Source organism: Dermacentor silvarum, chromosome 1 (assembly GCF_013339745.2).
Source record: "Dermacentor silvarum isolate Dsil-2018 chromosome 1, BIME_Dsil_1.4, whole genome shotgun sequence".
NCBI classification, from domain to species: domain Eukaryota; kingdom Metazoa; phylum Arthropoda; class Arachnida; order Ixodida; family Ixodidae; genus Dermacentor; species Dermacentor silvarum.
In genome coordinates, this window is record NC_051154.1 from 243,102,845 (window position 1) to 243,121,897 (window position 19,053).

The 19,053-nt window shown below is 46.3% G+C and overlaps 1 protein-coding gene across 1 annotated transcript; it reads right to left on the reverse strand.

Annotated features, from left to right (window-relative positions):
- Nucleotides 1–9,295: 9,295 nt before the first annotated feature.
- On the reverse strand, nucleotides 9,296–11,912 carry LOC119438245 (CCR4-NOT transcription complex subunit 7). The gene has a single exon (XM_037704772.2). The coding sequence runs from the start codon at nucleotides 10,963–10,965 to the stop codon at nucleotides 9,889–9,891; it is 1,077 nt and encodes a 358-aa protein (XP_037560700.2). The 5' UTR covers nucleotides 10,966–11,912; the 3' UTR covers nucleotides 9,296–9,888.
- Nucleotides 11,913–19,053: the final 7,141 nt, after the last annotated feature.

Consider the following 19,053-nt stretch of genomic DNA (forward strand, 5'->3'; position numbering starts at 1 on the left):
CATGAGTAAGCATAAAGAGAGCAACGTAGCAGTGAAATTTCTGCATGAAATGCAGACCCCAAAGAGTTAGTCTCGAGAATTCACTTTCCCGAGAATTAATTTCCCGAGATTAATCCCACACTGAATGACATTTTGGGACTGCATGTGCAACCTTATAAAAACTACTGACTTGTCCGTCTTTCGTTCTTGCGCGTCTCGCAACGTTGATAAACACAGTATAGTTGCCAGGTTTTTGTGATTTGAAAGAGTGTGGCCACATTTTTGTGACAAACATTAGTTGCATGTCCACTAAAGGCTTTATATGAGAACAGATAAATTAAATGCAGCACGCAACAGTAAATATAACAAAATAATTTACGACATTTGTAAGTGATTTTATACACTCACGCGAAAATGCCACTTGTTTAAATGTAGCCAGACTTTTACCAGATTTTATTGTTGCCAGATTTTAGTGTTACAGTAAATTATGAGTAGTTGTGTAAGTAGTTATGTTTATTACATGATATTTTATTAGCTGCTAATAATCGCATTAAATTGTTTCTTGGTTTGATAGTTTGGAATGTCTTTTTGGACGAATGACGTCGCAGACTATGGTGGCGGGTTTGGTGGCCAGACTTTCACAAAACATTAAGTGTTGCCAGACTTTTACCAAAATAATTTAATTACTTAAGCGCATTTGTGATAGCAATTACTATACGTCTCTACGTTTTTATAGTTTGTAAACTTTTCTTTTAGAATTAGTATTAATTGTGCGCAAATAAGTTTTAGTGTTTCAGTGTTGCCTAACATTTACTGGTATTTATGTACAGTGTTGCTTAATTTTTATGCATCCACAAATTTTTAAAGTTCGTGATGATTTTGCTTATATTAGACTGCATATGAAATACAAGTACTTATAAGTACCTATATATATATATATATATATATTTATATATATATTCAATTGTTTAGTTCATAAAATATACGCGCCCTACAGTTAGCCATTCTTGTTGCGAACTCCCCTCCCTGCCTTCACTTTCGCTTTGCGCTCTGGGAAAGCCGACCTTTGCTGCTCTGTAGGGCACTGTTATTATACGGTGTCTTATTAGATAATCGAAAGTGTGACAGTGGAAGAGCAAGAAGCGCTTGTGCCGACATCTTGCCCGTTCATCTCTGTTGCGCTGTTTTTAGTATACGCATCAGGAGGCATTTGCGCAGGTCCGCTTGAAGCACGCAAAAATACGACAGGTCGGTATAGGCATCGCAAAAGGACTGAGTTATTGGGCGGAGTTGGGTTTTGAGACATATGCGCGCGGAAGGGTCTTACGATACTATAGAAACTCTGAGGAGGGTGGACGACGCCAGAGCATTGTCTCTGCATCAATTGTGTATGCTGTTGTGGTCTTTCTTGCTTTCTTTTTTTTTTTTCTGTTTTGACGCGCAACAGCAGTCATATCAAAATCCATTTATTTTGAGTGTGCTTGTTGCGTGACGCGCGCGTGTAGTTTTAGGAAAACGATTAGTCCTGGAATTTTGGGGCTGCAGTCTGATAGCCAAGTGGAATCGGGGGAAAAGAAAACAAAATTGCGCATGAAGCAAATTGTTACAGAGAAATGAATTGAGCAAATTGTTACAGAGAAATGAATTGAGTTTGAAAACCAAAATAACGGGATAAATCGTCGCGGACTTTCTGGCGTCAACTGACTACCTATGTGCATTTGCAGCAAATATGTAGAAATAGTGATTCTGTCCTGTGATTGTGCGTATGGGCTGTTTTTTTTTTTTTTTTCTATTTCCTCATTATCTTTCTAGGCTCCCCACCCCCAATGTAGCAAACTGGATTTTTCTTCAGGTTAACCTTCCTGAATTGCTTTCATTTCTCTTTCGCGCGTGTTCTGCTGCTTTCGAGCGTCACAGGAATAGCGCGCTGGAGTTTATTCTATTTAGCTTGCGTCAACGGCGTTAATCTATACACAGAGTGTTTCAGAAAATACGTTCGAAGCCCATTAAAGACCTGGAAAGATGCGATAATTAGGTGATTTACTCGGTTTTTGAACCGTTTAACCAAATGGTTCCAGCCATCCCAAGAGTTCGTAACGGGTTCCAGCCGTGGCAAAAAGCTGACGCTGCTAATTCCTGCAGCGTAATGAATTCCGGTCAATTTCGCCCGATAACCGAAACTGAAATGCCGAAGCGCGTAGTTTTCACGCTCATGGCAGTCGCCCATTATTGGTGTGTTTACGTCTCAGCGCTGCCTGAGCATGAAGCGATCGAGATCCCCTCTTGATAACGACACGCGCTTCATGCTCGCCCGACGGTGAGGGGTAAAGAATATCGCCTCACACATCGTCGTCTGCTATGCATGTGCGTGAAAGTTGCGCTTTTCTCTTTATGTGTGTCGGTTTTCTGGCATTGATTACACAACTTGGATGCGCGAATTGATGGTCTGGACTCTTTCTGTTAAAAAGGTAATTATTTAGTTTAATTTTAATAATTACTCGCTATAAGTGCCACAATGAGTCATATTGAAATCTACGCGTTTACCCGAAGCGCGGTACACGAATGTTGTTGCATATATATTCCGCCCCCACGCTTGTATGAGGTTGTTTTGCAGAGCGTTCTGCTGAGAATCTGCCGTGTATGTACAGTGTGTAGTCTAGGGCCAGTATTTTGTAGCGATACCTTATGCCTAGTCTTATTATCCACCACTCACGGCCGGCTGATCCCGTTGATAACGTGAGCGGACCGTCCCTCTAACCACTGACCAAGCGCGAAAAGGCATTAGCATCGGAAAGGCATCGCTACAAAATACCGGTCTAGGGCTCCAATTCTCGTCTGCAAGCTCTGTAAGGTTCACACATACGGGCACACGGCCCGGTTCTTTTCAAGCGCTGAGATACCGGTACGTTGGCTAGATGGGTATAAGGTCCCTGTATGTTCCAGGGACCTTAGATGGGTAGGGGTAGGTGTGCCGTCTGCCGGGCGCGCATAGTAGTTCAGCGCTTCTCCGCATCATGACGACAAAATTGGCGCTGCGGTCGGGGGTCTGTCGCAGGCGGCGCGCGTCGTCTGCTGCTGCGGCCACATTACATTGGAACTGCGGCATATTTACCATCGTGTTTAAACTGAAAACCACATTCACAGTGGCATCATAGACAGTTACGCATTTCTGAACGCAGCAGAGCTCTGTAACTTGCGAAGGTAACGTACTTGCCTTTTCCGTCACTTGTCTGTTTCCCCGTTTGAGATTCAAGAATACAGGAGCTATTAACGCTGTTTAGTTCGTTAAACGCGTTACACTTGAGTATACGAGGAGAAGTATAAATTCTGCATGGACGAAATAGCCCTTCATCAGTTCTAAAGCGAGAAAGGCGTAGTTTGCTTTGCAGAATGTAGGGGCTGTACGCGAACGTGCAGGGCGTATTCTTATACCACGGAATGCGCAAGAGAAATGTTTTGGCTTGAAAGGATGTAAAGCACAATGGCATAAATATTGATATTCTTACAACTAAAATCCTTTGGTTCAATTTCCTTGACTGTATTGGGGTTATTATACATTTATAAGAGATGTTATAAACTTGTTCGGGATGAAGAAAAAAAGTTCTTACGTTGTGCGATTATATATGATGAGAGCAGTAGCTTGTAGCATGAAAAATCATAGTTTGGACTCGCGAAGATCGTATATATGTATATTTGAATGCAATAATAATTAATCTAGGCAATTCTTCGGTCACACACGCAAACCATGCAGCAAATTAACGTACACCAAGCTTTTATTGCAACTATAGCTTTAAATGAAACACTGCACTGCATCACAGCGCTCAAAATGCACGTAGCGTAGCCGCAGCGTAAGGTGCTTTTTCTTTTCTGGAGTACGCTCAGAAGCCAAGTTTTGGTCGTTACAAGGAAATGCAGGCCAGCAATGTATTAGCTTGATGATGCTGTTCGTAATTTCGATTTTATGCTGCTCACAACTGATGACTCCTGAACGCTTCTGCTGGCGAAAGGAAAAAAAAAATGCAAGCGGCAGGGCATATCTGCCAGGCAGTTGCGTTGTAAACCGCGGCCGCTGCACTTGAAGCTGAATTTTTTGCACACACAAACATTTCGTCGGCCGTCTTTGAGCAGGTTCATTTCTTCACTTGTCTACAAATGCTCATTCTTCACCTGTAGAACACGCGACATCCTATTTGCTTGGAGCTTGTGTAAGTTTGGCAAATGTCTCCAGAGGAGGCATTGGTTTGGTTGGCGGTCTCTTCCGGATTATTTCAACGGCCGACATGCCGTTGGAGCCTCGCTTGTTCTTTTTATAGAAATTTTCTTCAATATGTAAGGCGCAGCGTCGGGTAGCACCGAAGGAAGTGTCACTGTAACATACGTACGCCATCGGAATCTGCACAATCTTCCTGCCGGTCATACGCTCGATGACATGCTCCTTGAAGTGGCGCTGGCATATGACTAATGCGGTTGAAACATTTTTTCATGCACGGCGAAGGGCAAACTCACGTCTCTCGGAAAGTTCTGGGTCTCAGTGCATCGAAACCAATGATTCTTTAGCGCGTGGTTTGCATGTTTGTAGCCGAACTTACAATTCGGCGCAATGCAAGTGGTGCCCTTCCGGCTTGTTTTCTTCTGTGCAGGAACACTTTCACTCTGTCCCGGAGTTTCACGAGCTTGGTATTCACGAACATCACCCACAGTCTTCACTTCGCTCCTTAAAAAGGAAATTACAAGAACTCGGAGAACTATCGTGACTGCGAGCGCAGTGCTCCGTGAAGTGAGCGTGTTAACAGGCGATATAAGTGACCGCTTTTGAAAATTACTCATTGCAACAAGAAACATCGCACTGTTAAGCACTCTCTCAACCTAATTTAACCATTTTCTTTCAGGTTTTACTGCGAAAAAACCATTATCTTAAATATAACAGGCGCGCAATAACAACACTCTCAGTAGCAGACGACGCGCGCTTCACGGCAAACCTCTGACCGCAGCGCCGCTCCTGCTGTTATGATGCGGAGAAGCAGTGAACTACGCCGGTCGGCACACCTACCAACCTAGCCACCGTAGTACCGGTCACGTGGGTGCCTCCGTGCAGGCAGCGCCTCCTCTGTGCAGGCCAACGTAATCTAGTAACGATGGTAGGCCACCCTAACGATGGTGCAGGCGGTGTGGTTCGCATCAGCTAGCATATCAAATGAACATGGATGGAGAATGTGCACCTCTATTTAATACCTAATCTGGCCCGGTTGCCTATTTTTGCTCTTGATGTATGAATAGAACAAAAAGAGCAATTTACATTTCCCTGCAACATTTTAGCGTTTTATTAGCTTGCTTGTTTTTACAATACATGGCGCTACAACTTTATCGCTATAAATAATTAATTTTGCGGTCTTGACAAAACCCATCGTCTATGACGTGTTTACGACTACCTCAACCGCTTCCGCCGCATGCAGGCATCAGAAGCATAGCCTTGAAGATTAGCGTTTTTATTTCAGAGGGCGCCACCAGTGGAGCGTAGTTAGGTTTGAAAACGTGACGCACTTGGCGAGTCTCGAGACCGAACGTCTCTCCGGTACGCACGGACGCGTCTTTCCGTAACTCTGGTAAGTACCCTCTCGTAAAAGTCGCCTCTGTAGGTCTTGTTGGAACTAGCATTGCTAGTACACTCATATTTTTACTCCTGCGATCCACACGCAGTGCATTTTCAACAACGCCGCGCGCGCGTTGTTTCGTCGTAGCCGCGCGCGCCATCATGCTTGGCTATGTAGTACGCGGCACGGCGCGAAATTGTTGAGTCGCGGCTGGTTACGATTGTTGCAATTTGTAACCCCGACTACAGTGCACGTCATTGGCGGCTGCGGTAACGTTCTAGTCAACCATAGCGCTGTATGGCGGAACGCTGCTGGCACGCGCGTGCGCGCAAGGCTGTGCTTCCATCATCGTTACGTGCGCAGAAAGTATTTCCAGATTGTTTTGCTTTTACGCGCCAAAACCGGCGATTTGATTATGAGGTACGCCGTAGTGGAGTGCTCCAGATCAATTTTTACCACCTGGGGGTTCTTCACCTGGGCATGCATCAAATGCACGGTACTCGAGCGTTTCTGCATTCCGCCCCCATCGGAATGCGGACGCGGGATGAGCTCGGCGGCTGCCGCGGCGGGTAAATTGTGGTGTCGCGTTCCGGTCAGGGTTAGCCGTCCTACGTGTTTATCAATTGTCTATGTCGTGACGTCTTTTCCGATTTGCGTCCCCATCACTCCGTGAGCATAGCTGAGTTGTGACGATTCACGTCTTCACGTCAGTCAGTGGTTACAGCGAAGGCACCAGCTGATTAAGAACACTTAAAAGGCGTGTGGTCCGGCTGCGGTTTCAGCCGTGTCATCATATGAAAGTTCTCGCGCGTTCGGTATTTCGGTTGCTCACTCAGCGGACATCTGGAATATTGACGTTGCTTTTTCGTTTCGCCTCGCATCCCTCGCTGCTTTTGCACGGGCATGGTCTTCACTCTTGGGTTTGTGGAACGCTCGATTACTCGGCCCCTGTAAAAGTAGCGCCAACCACTTCCCTCCTCCTCCGTTCCACGGTCGCGCTCGGCGCGGCCAGCGCGATCGAAGCTCGATATCGGCAGTGGCGCCGCCTACGTCGGGCCTGCCGCGGCAGACGACAGATAACGCGCTACCAGAGGAAATCCGCGGAAAACTTCGATCGCGCCCTGCGGAGCAGTTTTGAGGCGCGATTTTGCTTCGTCAGTCAGTAACTGGTCTTAATAATGCCGTTTTGGAAGTAGCAACGCGACGATGCGAGACGGCGCAAATACCAAGTGTGCAGCAAGCGTTTTGCGCTCGTCGTATGCTAAACAAAAAAAAAAAAGCATTTTGCCCTCACTGCGAAGTTCTTGTCCCTAACACGTTTGATCCGTTTGTGCGTACAACACTTTCGTCACACAGGCCCGAGAATGGCGGTCCGGAGCGCGCTGGAAAGAAAAAATATACAAAAGCGCAACGCCTGCTTCCACGTGACACGGATTGGCCAATAGGGGCGCGGAGGGGGCTGGGGCGACAGGAGGCGGTGAGGAGGAAACGCCGGGGTGAGTGCGGTGGCGGCAAGATCTAAGAATGGCGCTACTTTTTATATATAGGGGCTTTAGGTCCCTGTAGCATCGCTTCTCTCATAGCTTCTGCGACCATTGTCATCACCTGACCTTCAGTTACTCCGTTTTTTTTTTGTCACCTAATTACGACACGCCATTGAAAACTTGTACAGTTCACATCATCAGCCATTTGGCTCTCTGTTGCAAATCTTATCTCCGTATCTCATCATGCCCTTTTCCCACGACAGCAACACAAAGTTTGACAAAATGATTGTGAGATTACGTTGCCTACATTACAGAAAAACCTGGTTTCCTAAGATTTAACTGCTTGTTGCTCTAAAGAAATCAGGTGTGACACTATACCCTACTATACCTTCCTTCAAATCTAGCTCATTGTCACTTTTACTGAGTCATACTCATGAATATGACTTTTAACATCATCCTTTAGCGTTTCCTTTACTTAGTGCCCACGTCCGAACCCATTCCAGTGGTTTTTGAGTGTTAATATTTTTTCGCTTAGTCATTGTCATTTTTGCTGAGTCATGCTCATGATTATGACTTAACATCACCTTTTAGTGTTTCCTTCACTTAATGCCCACGTCCGAACCCATTCCAGTGGTTTTTGAGTGTTAAAATTTTTTCACCGTGTCATGGTCATTTTTGCCGAGTCATGCTCATGATTATGACTTAACATCACCTTTTAGTGTTTCCTTCACCTAATGCCCACGTCCGAACCCATTCCAGTGGTTTTTGAGTGTTAATATTTTTTTGCTGTGTCATTGTCATTTTTGCCGAGTCATGCTCATGATTATGACTTAACATCACCTTTTAGCGTTTCCTTTACTTAGTGCCCACGTCCGAACCAATTCCAGTGGTTTTTGAGTGTTAATATTTTTTTGCTGTGTCATTGTCATTTTTGCTGAGTCATGCTCATGATTATGACTTAACATCACCTTTTAGTGTTTCCTTCACTTAATCCCCACGTCTGAACCCATTCCAGTGGTTTTTGAGTGTTAATATTTTTTTGCTGTGTCATTGTCATTTTTGCTGAGTCATGCTCATGATTATGACTTAACATCACCTTTTAGTGTTTCCTTCACTTAATCCCCACGTCTGAACCCATTCCAGTGGTTTTTGAGTGTTAATATTTTTTTGCTGTGTCATTGTCATTTTTGCTGAGTCATGCTCATGATTGACTTAACATCACCTTTTAGTGTTTCCTTCACTTAATGCCCACGTCCGAACCCATTCCAGTGGTTTTTGAGTGTTAATATTTTTTCGATGTGTCATTGTCATTTTTGCTGAGTCATGCTCATGATTATGACTTAACATCACCTTTTAGTGTTTCCTTCACTTAATGCCCACGTCTGAACCCATTCCAGTGGTTTTTGAGTGTTAATATTTTTTCGCTGTGTCATTGTCATTTTTGCCGAGTCATGCTCATGACTGTGACTTCGACCATCATCCTTTAGCATTTCCTTCACTTAGTACCCACGTCCGAATCCATTCCAGTGGTTTTTGAGTGTTAATCTTTTTGGCATAGTCATTGTCATTTTTGCTGAGTCATGCTCATGATTATGACTTATCACCTTTTAGTGTTTCCTTCACTTAATGCCCACGTCTGAACCCGTCCCAGTGGTTTTTGAGTGTTAATATTTTTTTGCTGAGTCATTGTCATTTTTGCCGAGTCATGCTCATGACTGTGACTTCGACCATCATCCTTTAGCGTTTCCTTCACTTAATGCCCACGTCCGAACCCATTCCATTGGTTTTTGAGTGTTAATCTTTTTTCGCTTAGTCATTGCCATTTTTTTGCTTAGTCATGATCATTATTGAGTCATTATTTTATTATCGTTATCGTTATTACCATAACCATATTTGCACCCATTACCATAATTCTCGTTTCTTTGCCACTTTGGGGTTTTTTACCCATTTTTCCAATTTGTCATGCTCATTATGCTAATTAATGAATATCATGATGTCTTATTGATATTTATATTCCTCATGTAATTACCTATAGATTGATATATAACGTTATGGGGTTTGTGATTGTCTTATTGAGTTATCGATTTTTTTACATATGTTTTAGATTTTTTTTTATTTCTGGCTCCACTTTTTCAAGGTCACCTCAAAACGAGACATGTAAGGCTTTCGCCTTAAAAATTATAAATTGCTTTGAAATTTAGGCACAGATAAAACGAAGCCACAAGAACGTCTGAAGCTCCAAACGAAGATCAGACGAATCCATGAACGATCGCTGTGCCATAGTTCCCTCTAATAATTGTAGCAAACTCTATGCCACGAACGGAACAATCTCGTAAATGCTCCGGCAGCCACGTGGGCCTACTCGTTCCCATGAGCCACCGCGCTGGTAGCATGGGCGACATGGGTACGAGAGTAGGTTGGCTTGTTGAGGCTAGCCGAGCTACGTCAGGCTCCCTCCTATTTTTTTCCTCCATAGTTAGACAAACACGTGCACTAAGCATCGTTCCCGTCAACGTTTATGGATTGATTGTCAAGGCAGTTGAACGATCGCAGTGCCAGAATTCTTTCTGGTAAATTTTTATTAAGAAACTCTATGGCGGAAGCTGCGCAATAAGCACGATGGCTGACACGTAAAACTATTTGTTTTCCCATGACAGTAATAACAGTGGAGAAATGAGATTATGGAAAGGGCCTTAAGTTGCGAAAAAGGAAACTGTGCAGACTAACGGAGATAACAGGATGGAAACACAATGAGAGGCAAACTAAACCCAAAAAGCACACTAGCAGTCACAATTGAGCACTCAGAGTCTGCACAGAATGGCTGGGCTCATCTCTTAAGAGTAGCGAGCCAGCTCAGTGGTGGCAGGATGCCGAAGGCTGTCAGGGCACGAAGTTCCTGGTGATTTGTCTGGCATATAGACGACGGTGGGAGGACTCCCCGATAGGATCTGAGCCTGACCATTGGGGGGTGCCTTGACTTCATACATTTTGTTGTCGTTCGTCGTGTACGTCGTGCCCAGGCCGTACAGGAACCCGTTGAACTTCTCGTCGTCAATCTTGTCTTGAAAGAACACTTTTCGCATCTTGAAGAAGGCTGCACCAGTGAGCAAGCTGTCGCTGCCTGCTTGGTGTTGTTGCCCGATTCTTTCCAACTGGAGCTGCCTAGCCACCTCTTGTAGGCCTCCTCTCAGGCTTCCGCAACTCTTCATCAGGTACTTGACATCGTAGATGCGGGGAAAGTAGATTTTAACCAGTTCAAAGAACTCCTTGTCGTCCGCTGGCAGGTTCTCGCCGCTCAGCGTCTTCAGCAGGTAGCCGAAGTCGTAGCCGCTGTGAAAAGTGAGCCACTGGACCTCGTCCGAGAGAGCCACCCCCGATGGGATGAACAGTTCGGCAAAGTCGGACACGTCTATGCCATCCGTTTCGTGCCTGCTAAACTGGAGACCAGAGTTGATGAGCAGGTCGATGGAGTCCTGTGCGAACATGTCTTTGGCTAGGCTAAACTTGAAGTTGAATTGCCAGGTACAGAAAGGTTTGGGTCTGTTGCCGTTCTCGTCGAAAAAAGTGATACCCAGTTGGATAATTTTGAGCAGGTCCACATTGTAGCGCAACATCTGGTATTGATATGCTGTGAAGCTTGGGAATTTACCTATTGGCCGCGCTACCACGCCTGGGAACTCTGTGTCCATGGCGACGTATTTGTACTTCTGAACCAGCTTCCTGATGGTGCCTAACTCTTCTTCAAGATTGCCGGCCCAGACGTCGCGGATTCCGCAGGCCTCGTTGGTGACTTCCAGGACATTTTGGCCATTATCTTCGGCGCTATCGGCGCTGTTAATACTCAAGGTACTCATCGCTTGGCTGAGAACAGGCATGCTGCATAACAGCACTCTTGGACTGGTAGGCACCATGTGGATTGTGTAGTGACAATGACGACTACCGCGCCGCGTCGCTTCGAGGAAAAATGCGCGCGCCTGATTAATTAATTGGCGCAGGAAAATTTTTAAATTAACGTTTCGGCTACATTTTCACAACTTTTACGTGAATTCTGCTTTCAGTTGCTCTAGCTGAGCGAAAAAAAAAATTTGGAGTGGCAGCCCTCGCAGATTCTTGACAGCAAAGGTGGAGCCAGCGCTTGCCCCTACTTCACCTTTGGAAGGCGTGCTGAACTACACGGAGAACAGTTGGCAGAATGTTGTTTTGGGCTAAAATATTGCCATTGGCTGAGTAGTGACTCCCTGATCTCCCATACAAGTTGCCAAGACCTTCAAGCTTCATCCTAAAACCAGGGAACACAGACAGGGACATCGAGAAGCATCTATATGGCAAAACGTTAATCGATTCCCTTGATAAGGTGGCGGCGGCCGGCTTCACCTTTAGGACATCATCTCCACTCCAGAAGTTTTTTTTAAAACCTCCTTGGCTGAGCGTGACCAGAAAAGGCCTTTCATTTCGATTTTATAACTTGCCTAGTTCGTCTTTGTGGCGCTGCTGGCCCATCAGTTTTGTTTTTATGGCTCTCTAATAAACAAGCTTTTCTGTTAGTCACCTTAAAACGAGCCTGTATTGACAAGGACGTTTTTAACAAATATTTTAGTTCAGAACAGTACCGGTACACGTCTGTGGCTTTGGGCATATTAGAATGGACAGGATTGCGCGAAAAGGCTGTTTATAGACTGAACCAGTGGCAATACAAAAAGAAACAAAAAAAGTTTGGGTCTCTCGGTTTCCCTCTTTGCTATAGCAACGGCGCCAGCTTGCTTATCTGTTTTGTCGTCTGCTCTGCCAGAGGAGGCGCTGGCTCCGCGCATGCCATGACGCCTGTAGCGCGCGTATCTCTTGCGGTTCATGGAGTGACGTTAGCAGGAGAAAGAAGTCTTGTATAATTTTATTACATTTATTTTATACAGGCCAAATGCAGGGCATTTGTTGGGTGGGATACATGTAACTTTACAAGGCACAGGAACAGAAAATAGCCCAACTTTGCTCTTAGTGCAAAATGCTGGAAACGGCAGTGACAAGCAGGCCTACCTGGACAGGCAGCACCGAAGATCTGACCTAGGCATCTTTCTTTGAACTAGGCATCTGTTCCTTTATGGTACGGATGAAATACATTCAGTTAGCAGTCATCCACACGTCAATGTTGCTTTAATGAGTGCAAAATTACAGTTACGGTTAATCACATGCTTTTTATGTGTCAATAAGACCAAGTAACTTGAAAGATCAGACGATTTGCGATAGCTAGGGCGGCGCACTGGCATCAAGCCGCCGTGCACGTGCAGATGACACACTTTTAGGGTGAATGACGTACATGTATCCTCCGCGAACACCTTCAAAATGATCAATGACGTACATTTACGTCATCGCTTGTACGCTTAAAAAGCGTTTCTCTTTCGTTCAGTTCTTTCGCTTGGCATGTGCTGCCATTCGACGGAAACACGTGGAATTTGCGCGCTTTTTTAATGTGCAAGCGATGACGTACATATACGTCATTGACCATTTTGAAGGTGTTCGCGGAGCATACATGTACGTCATTGATTACGGAAACTAAGACGGAAAGAAAGTAATGACAGACGACAGTGATAAGAAGCTTTCAATGCAAAGGTGATGTGTATCACTCTTTTTATCTGAGCACTCGTTAAGTGCTAAGATGCTTCGCTTGCTTCTTTTTTTCTCGCGATGCTTTTCGTGTCGCCCGATTCTCTCACGAACAAAATTGTCGCATTCTCATTAAAACATAGTAATGCGGAATTCCTGCTTGTGTTTCCTGTTTATGAATTTCACAAGGGAAGCTCAGATTATGTGTCTCCATAACTTGGGGAATCTTATCGAAGGCAAAGCTGAGAATTTACATTTCGGCATGTCTCTGGACAAGGAAAGGTGTCTGCACTATATGTAGTTGTAGACAATTTGAGCTCCTCCCGTCCTTCCGCATTGACGTCTTCTGGTTCTTCCTGGCATTCAGCATCATTGAGCTGCGTCAGGCTTTCCTCAAAAATTGAAGGAACGGCTCCGTCTCGAAGTCGAGGCACTTTCTTTACATCTATTAGGACATCGCCTTTTTGCTCGCTGAAGTACCTATCAAAAATAAGGTGCTTATCGAAGTATCGCGCACATATTTTGTCTACTGCTTTAACCCTTTCAGGGTCAATGACGTACATGTATCCTCCGTGAACACCTTCAAAATGGTCATTGACGTACATGTACGTCATCGCTTGTACATTTAAAGAGCGCGCCTCTTTCGATTAGTTCTTTCGCTTGGCATGTACTGCCACACGACGGGAACACGTGGAATTTTTTGCTTGCGCCAATGCGTATCCGTTTTTTTTATGGCAACGGCGCGTCAGCCATAGCTGGCGCATCCGGGTGCGCGCGCGCGCGGCAGCGGCGGCAACTGTTTTCTCCTGCCGCGGCTCCCGCTTGTTGCACGCGCTAAACTGATGGCTATCTGGTTTCAAATCTCTCAAAGGGTGACCGCTTGTTACTGAATCGTTTATCGCTCACCGCGGTGCGATTACACCTGTTCCCGGGCAGGCGCGTATATACGCATGCAAACGATGCAGCCGTTTTTGCGTTTCCTTTTTTGAAGACCACAAGGCTCTATCGCACCTTGTTGGCCATAAGACGAAGGCTTCTGGCTTTCCGGACGTGCACACAACCGTTTTTCAGTGCGCTTATCTTCTTATTCAGGAATGAACGTTGTGTATTTTACAACGCAAACAATTTTTTGTCACTTTAGTGTGACTGCTAAATAAATTACGACCATTGTTTTTCGAAGTAGGTTCTTTCGAAGAATTTAAATCAGCAATAAAAAAATCGACCCTGGGGTGTCGCATTTGACAAAAAAATTCGACCCTCAAAGGGTAAGCGCCCGCTTATTTTCAGGAATTTTATGTCGCCACTGGTGCAGTAGCGGAAGATTAGATGGTGCCGCGAAGGGCGAAAACTTCTCGAGCTCTTTGCCATACCCTGATTTACAGCCGGGAACAATACACTGTCGTGTTCCTCAGTCTCTTCACGCACAGGTATCAAGATACCTTGTTCCGTCAGGCATGCATGAATAAACATGCTGCAGACATGGTAAAAAAATTCCGAGCCTTCACGCCCTCGCATACGTTTTTCAGGCATGAAAAACAAGTGCTTCTGTAGCGGTGAAGTCAGGACACCTGTGCGTAGCACCGACAAGCCAGGTGCAGCTGTGCCAAGTGGTTGCTAGGCAACGCAGTGACGTCATAGCTCGGCGGAGTTTCTGCGACCGATTTGTAGCTGAATCTCGTGACAGCGCCCTCTACAGAACGCCGGACGCATGGCGTATGGTCACGTGACGGTTTGTCGAAGCGATGCAGCGGATCCGTGACGCGGCGAGCGCGCTCTTGCACGGTCGGGCTCGACTGGCGCGCGCGCGCCAGTCGAGCCCGGCCGTGGCTCTTGTCGTCTGCTCGCGCGCGGTGGCTTGATGCCAGTGCGCCGCCCCAGCTACTATCGCAGACCGTCTGATCTTTCAAGTTCCTTGGTCTTATTGCCACATAAAAAGCATGTGATCCTAAATAATCTGGAAAAACTATGCATACTAAAACGGTCTACAGGTCTTTTATCCCTGGAGTGCAAACCGCGCTGAAGCAAAACTTTTTGGGCGGTATCCGACAACCCAGCCTAAGGGGTCAGTAGCAGACGACGCCGGGCGCCGTCGGAGACCGCGGCCATCATGGCGGCCACGTAGGAAGGAGCTTTTTGTTTTGTGTTCCTCTCCGTCACTGCGGCTACCGCAGCGACCGCGAGGGAAGTATTTCATTCCGGCGCCGTAAGGGCCGCGGCGCCAACGTTCGCGACCCGCGGTAGCGCGTCCGAAGCTACGCGTTTCCTTCTCACCCAACGTGACATTATCACGACCAGTGCTTGCGCTGGCGCCGGCCGGACTTTCGCCTCCTGTTATTCTTTCTCCGTGCCTTGCGTGTACCACTGCTGTTTCTCTGCGTAGTCCACAGAACGCACAGGGAGAGAAGTGTTTGCTTAAGGCGTTGTTGTGCGTCATTGTTCGTGAGAGGGTTAAAAATTATCATTGCCTCACATGGCACATCACATCGTGGCAGAAGTGTTAAACTTTAATTGAAAAGTGGGCTGTACGTAATTCAATTAATTATTATAAATGTATGTGTACCAATAAAATACATACGATACATTTGCGGTCTGCACCACGTTTCGCTGAGTAGCGAAGACGATCCTGTTCCACACGACGCTTCTTTCGGGCCTGGGTGTCCTCGACGCTGAGTGCATGCTTTGGAGCCATTTTGCTGGCGTGTGTTTACATGCTGCTTCTGTATACGTGCCACCACGCTGTTGATACGCCAGCTGCAAGCGATTGTAATGTTTACACTATTACAGCCCAGAGCGCGACCTCCATAGCCCAGCACCTGCATTTTTGCCGCATCCGAAAGCAAGCACAGGAGGTACAATGCCCACAAACTGAAATGCTACCGCGGACGCGCTGGCCCAGATGCGCAGAGGCGAACGGCATCTGGGGGTGTTCCAAGAAACCCAGCAGCGCATGCATGCAAGATCTAAAGCCCCTCTATCTTTGGGCACGGCACGTGAGGCAGGACCATCAGAGCAGCCGCAGGTCCCGGAGAGTCGGGAGAAGAGGCAAAGAAAGCTTTGCTGAGCCCGCGACGCATGAGCTTGCGGGTCATCGTCGTTGTCGTCATCCTTGTTCTCCGTCACTCTTTAAGGCGACACTTAAGGCTTTTCTTCGAGTGTTCCTGCGTATTTGTTAAAGCTAATAGCATTCTTTGCCTACCGTGACAGGTTTTCCGTATCTAACCGAATGACATCACACGCACTAAGAGGCGAGGGGTGCACAGGGAGGAGAGGGCCTCTGCGTGGATAGGGCCAGCGGAGCGAAAGTAGGCCACGGGGGGAGGGAAGCAGCACCGGCCTCTCTGAGGTCCCCTTCTTGCTCAAATTGCGTGGCTCCACAAAGATATCAGGGATTGCAGAATTAAGGGTCATTTCCTTCTATAGATCGCTATCATCACAACAATCGTGGCGGTGGCCCGCGTGGCACTAAACATGTCGTCAAAACAGAAGAGTTGGCAAAGCAACATACGTACTGAAAAGGTTCGAAAACGTTATACTGCCGAGAGGATGGAGGAAGGTCACGAACCGACCTTCAGTGACAAAATTCTTACTGATAAATCGGTTCGGTTGAAATATTATTGGCAGGCCATGTTCATCGGTATATATTACCTATTTTATGGAAAAGAGCTGTATTTGCCAAGTTACTCCGAGCGATATTTCCATGTCGGCGTTGCTTCTCACAAGCTCCTCCGCGCCGCAACACCGCCCCGTATTGATTGTGGAGTGGCTCACGCAACCTGTTATGTCACACAGGGACGCACCTGTCTGTGACGAAGTTGCCTGACGGCGCAGGTGCGTCAGGTGGTCACAGCGCCTTCAAAAACCGGTTCAGTTCCAGCTGCGTCAATCAGCTCGTGCTTTGTATGCTAGGCAGATGTTGCGATTACTCGGTGTTTGCGTGCCTTCGTGCAAACTCCTCGACGCAACTTCACTCCGTATTGCTGCCCCGCTGGAGCAAACTGTGACGTCGTACAGCGCCGCGGCTTTGACTGACGATTTAAGTCTGATGATGCCACTGGCACGTTCGCTGGTCACAACGTCTATGGCAAGTGGTTTTGTTCTGGCTGAGTTAAGTCACGTGCGCGTTGAGGGCTAGATTTGTGTTGCGATAATTTGGTACCGCGTGCTTTCCCGCAACAGCCACAGTGATACATTGGCTGAAGAGTCGCAGACGCTACCTGCGACGTCACGCAGCACCACATCTACCAGTGGCTGATGGCTCAAGCATGTCAGCTGGTCACAGTGTCTTCGGCAAATTGTTTAGGTCTGGCTCAGCCGAATAGCATGTGCTTTGTTTGTCATACTCTCATCTCAGTAGTTCCATGCAGCACTGTGGAAGCTGCAGGACTCCTTAGCCAATAGGAAGGTCGAATGCCCCTCAATATGTTTTCATCGGTGCCATCCTATCCTGTCGATAGATGATCCACGGTTGGTGGAGCTTGTACGTGTGGAGTGAATGGGACAGCCATGCTTCGCTTCATCTGTATGCTTTGTGACCAGTATTTATTTCTATAACAATTCTATGGACACTCCAGGCGCATTTCTACTGTCGCCGTGAGGTTCCATATAAAGTCCAAGGGCAATAACACCGTCACTGCGCACCGTCTTCCGTTGCGCACCAGGTTCTGGGGGAGGCGGCGTTGTACTCTCGCAGCAGCTGCGTATTCTGCGGCCGCACGCGCTCTTGAAAGTGATTTGCGTTGAGGGTAGAGTCTAGGCGCTTCGACGGCTCATACATTTGTGCGTACAGCATGCGTTCTCGCCGATGAGTTTGCGTTGAAGCAATATGTGACAGCACGAAGGTCACTTCGCTCGCTGCCTCCGCGCTTCCTCACGCCAGCGTTTAGACAGTGAGTGTCCGCGCTATTTGAGTGTGATGTGTTCATGTTTGCCTGTGCGCGCTGACACTATGCTTGGTAATTTAGTTAGTAAGCGAATGTTTGCAAGTTTATGCGGTCGATAAAACTACTATCATTACTTTGTATAGCTGTCTATTGCTGTCGCAATCGATGCTTCGCCTTTCGGGCAAAACTGCGCCATTTTTTTTCCTTTACCCGATAACTTTGTGTGGGAGCACAGCCAAAGCTACGCGCACGCGCTCGCATGTGCGGAGCTTCTCCTCTTGTGTTACTACGCCTAGTGCCAATGTTTTGCTGGCTGTTTTCAGGACCAGGACAACCAGACATTGACACAAGAAAGTCAGCAAACTAGAAACATCAAAAACGGAAATCCTTTCCTAAGCAAGCCTTTCATTTGTAATGAAATCAATCTCGAACAAATGATAATCATTGGCACGGTTTCTTTTACGCTACGCAGCTTCCAGTGCTTACATTCGCGGACTACATGCAGATCCACAGCAAAAAAAAAAAAAATTTCACAGACGATTACGATACTCTCTTATGCGAAATTTGAGCGCAGATGTGTGCGTCTTTTCATTTAGCGATATATTTTCTGGCGCGGACAATCTGTCTCGTGCGGCACGTTTCAAATAGAGCGAAGTGTGGTGTGACTGCCTCACTAATTGGGAGATCGCGAGAGGCAGCGCGCGGGTCACAAAAGAAACAAGTGAACGAGTCTATGACGATGTACAGAATTAATGTATATTTATATATATTATATGCCAAATTGCATAACAGTAGTCCTGAGCTGAACTTCTCGAAGTGGCGGACATTAGTTGCACGAGAAATCAAAATGCATAATTAATAAAAAACGATCGCCAATTTTTAAACTAATTACTTTACGGCAGATATGTCAATTTAAGAATTGCAGCCGGTGTGTTTGCAGAGCATATTCACATGGAACGAAATCTGAGAATGGCAAATGTTTCGAGATGTGCACCAGCAAACTTGAGATAAAAGTGCAATGTTGTTCAACTTACTTTTCTTCACAATGGCGTTTCTAACTGGAAACAACTATGTTTTACGTCGCAGACTTTGGCAATGAATATCTTGAAAGTGGCATCATCCTGAAAATTCGTTCCAAGTGGAAACATCGCCTTGCGATCTCACCAGCTACAATTCGTACAAAGTAATTAATGAACACAGTTTATTAGTGAAGTTTGTTAATTTGTCAGTTATTCATTTAGATTTTTCGTGCATGTAATGTACGCCTCTGAGTAATCCGCTTAAAGGAATGAAATGCAAAGCAGTTAAGTCGTCCCTGCAGACTGTTCATCGCCTTTGATCCGTCAGCGTTCGCTCCTTTTGTTGCTGTCGCTCTGCGATGATCGGCTGGCTCTGATCACCCGGCGTCATCGCCTTCACCCGACTCCGAGCACTCTCATCACCGCTCTCCGACGTTTGAATTTCCGCTGCATAAAGGGATTAAAATCAGGATTGAAGTCAGGAATGCTGTGTTTTCCCTCT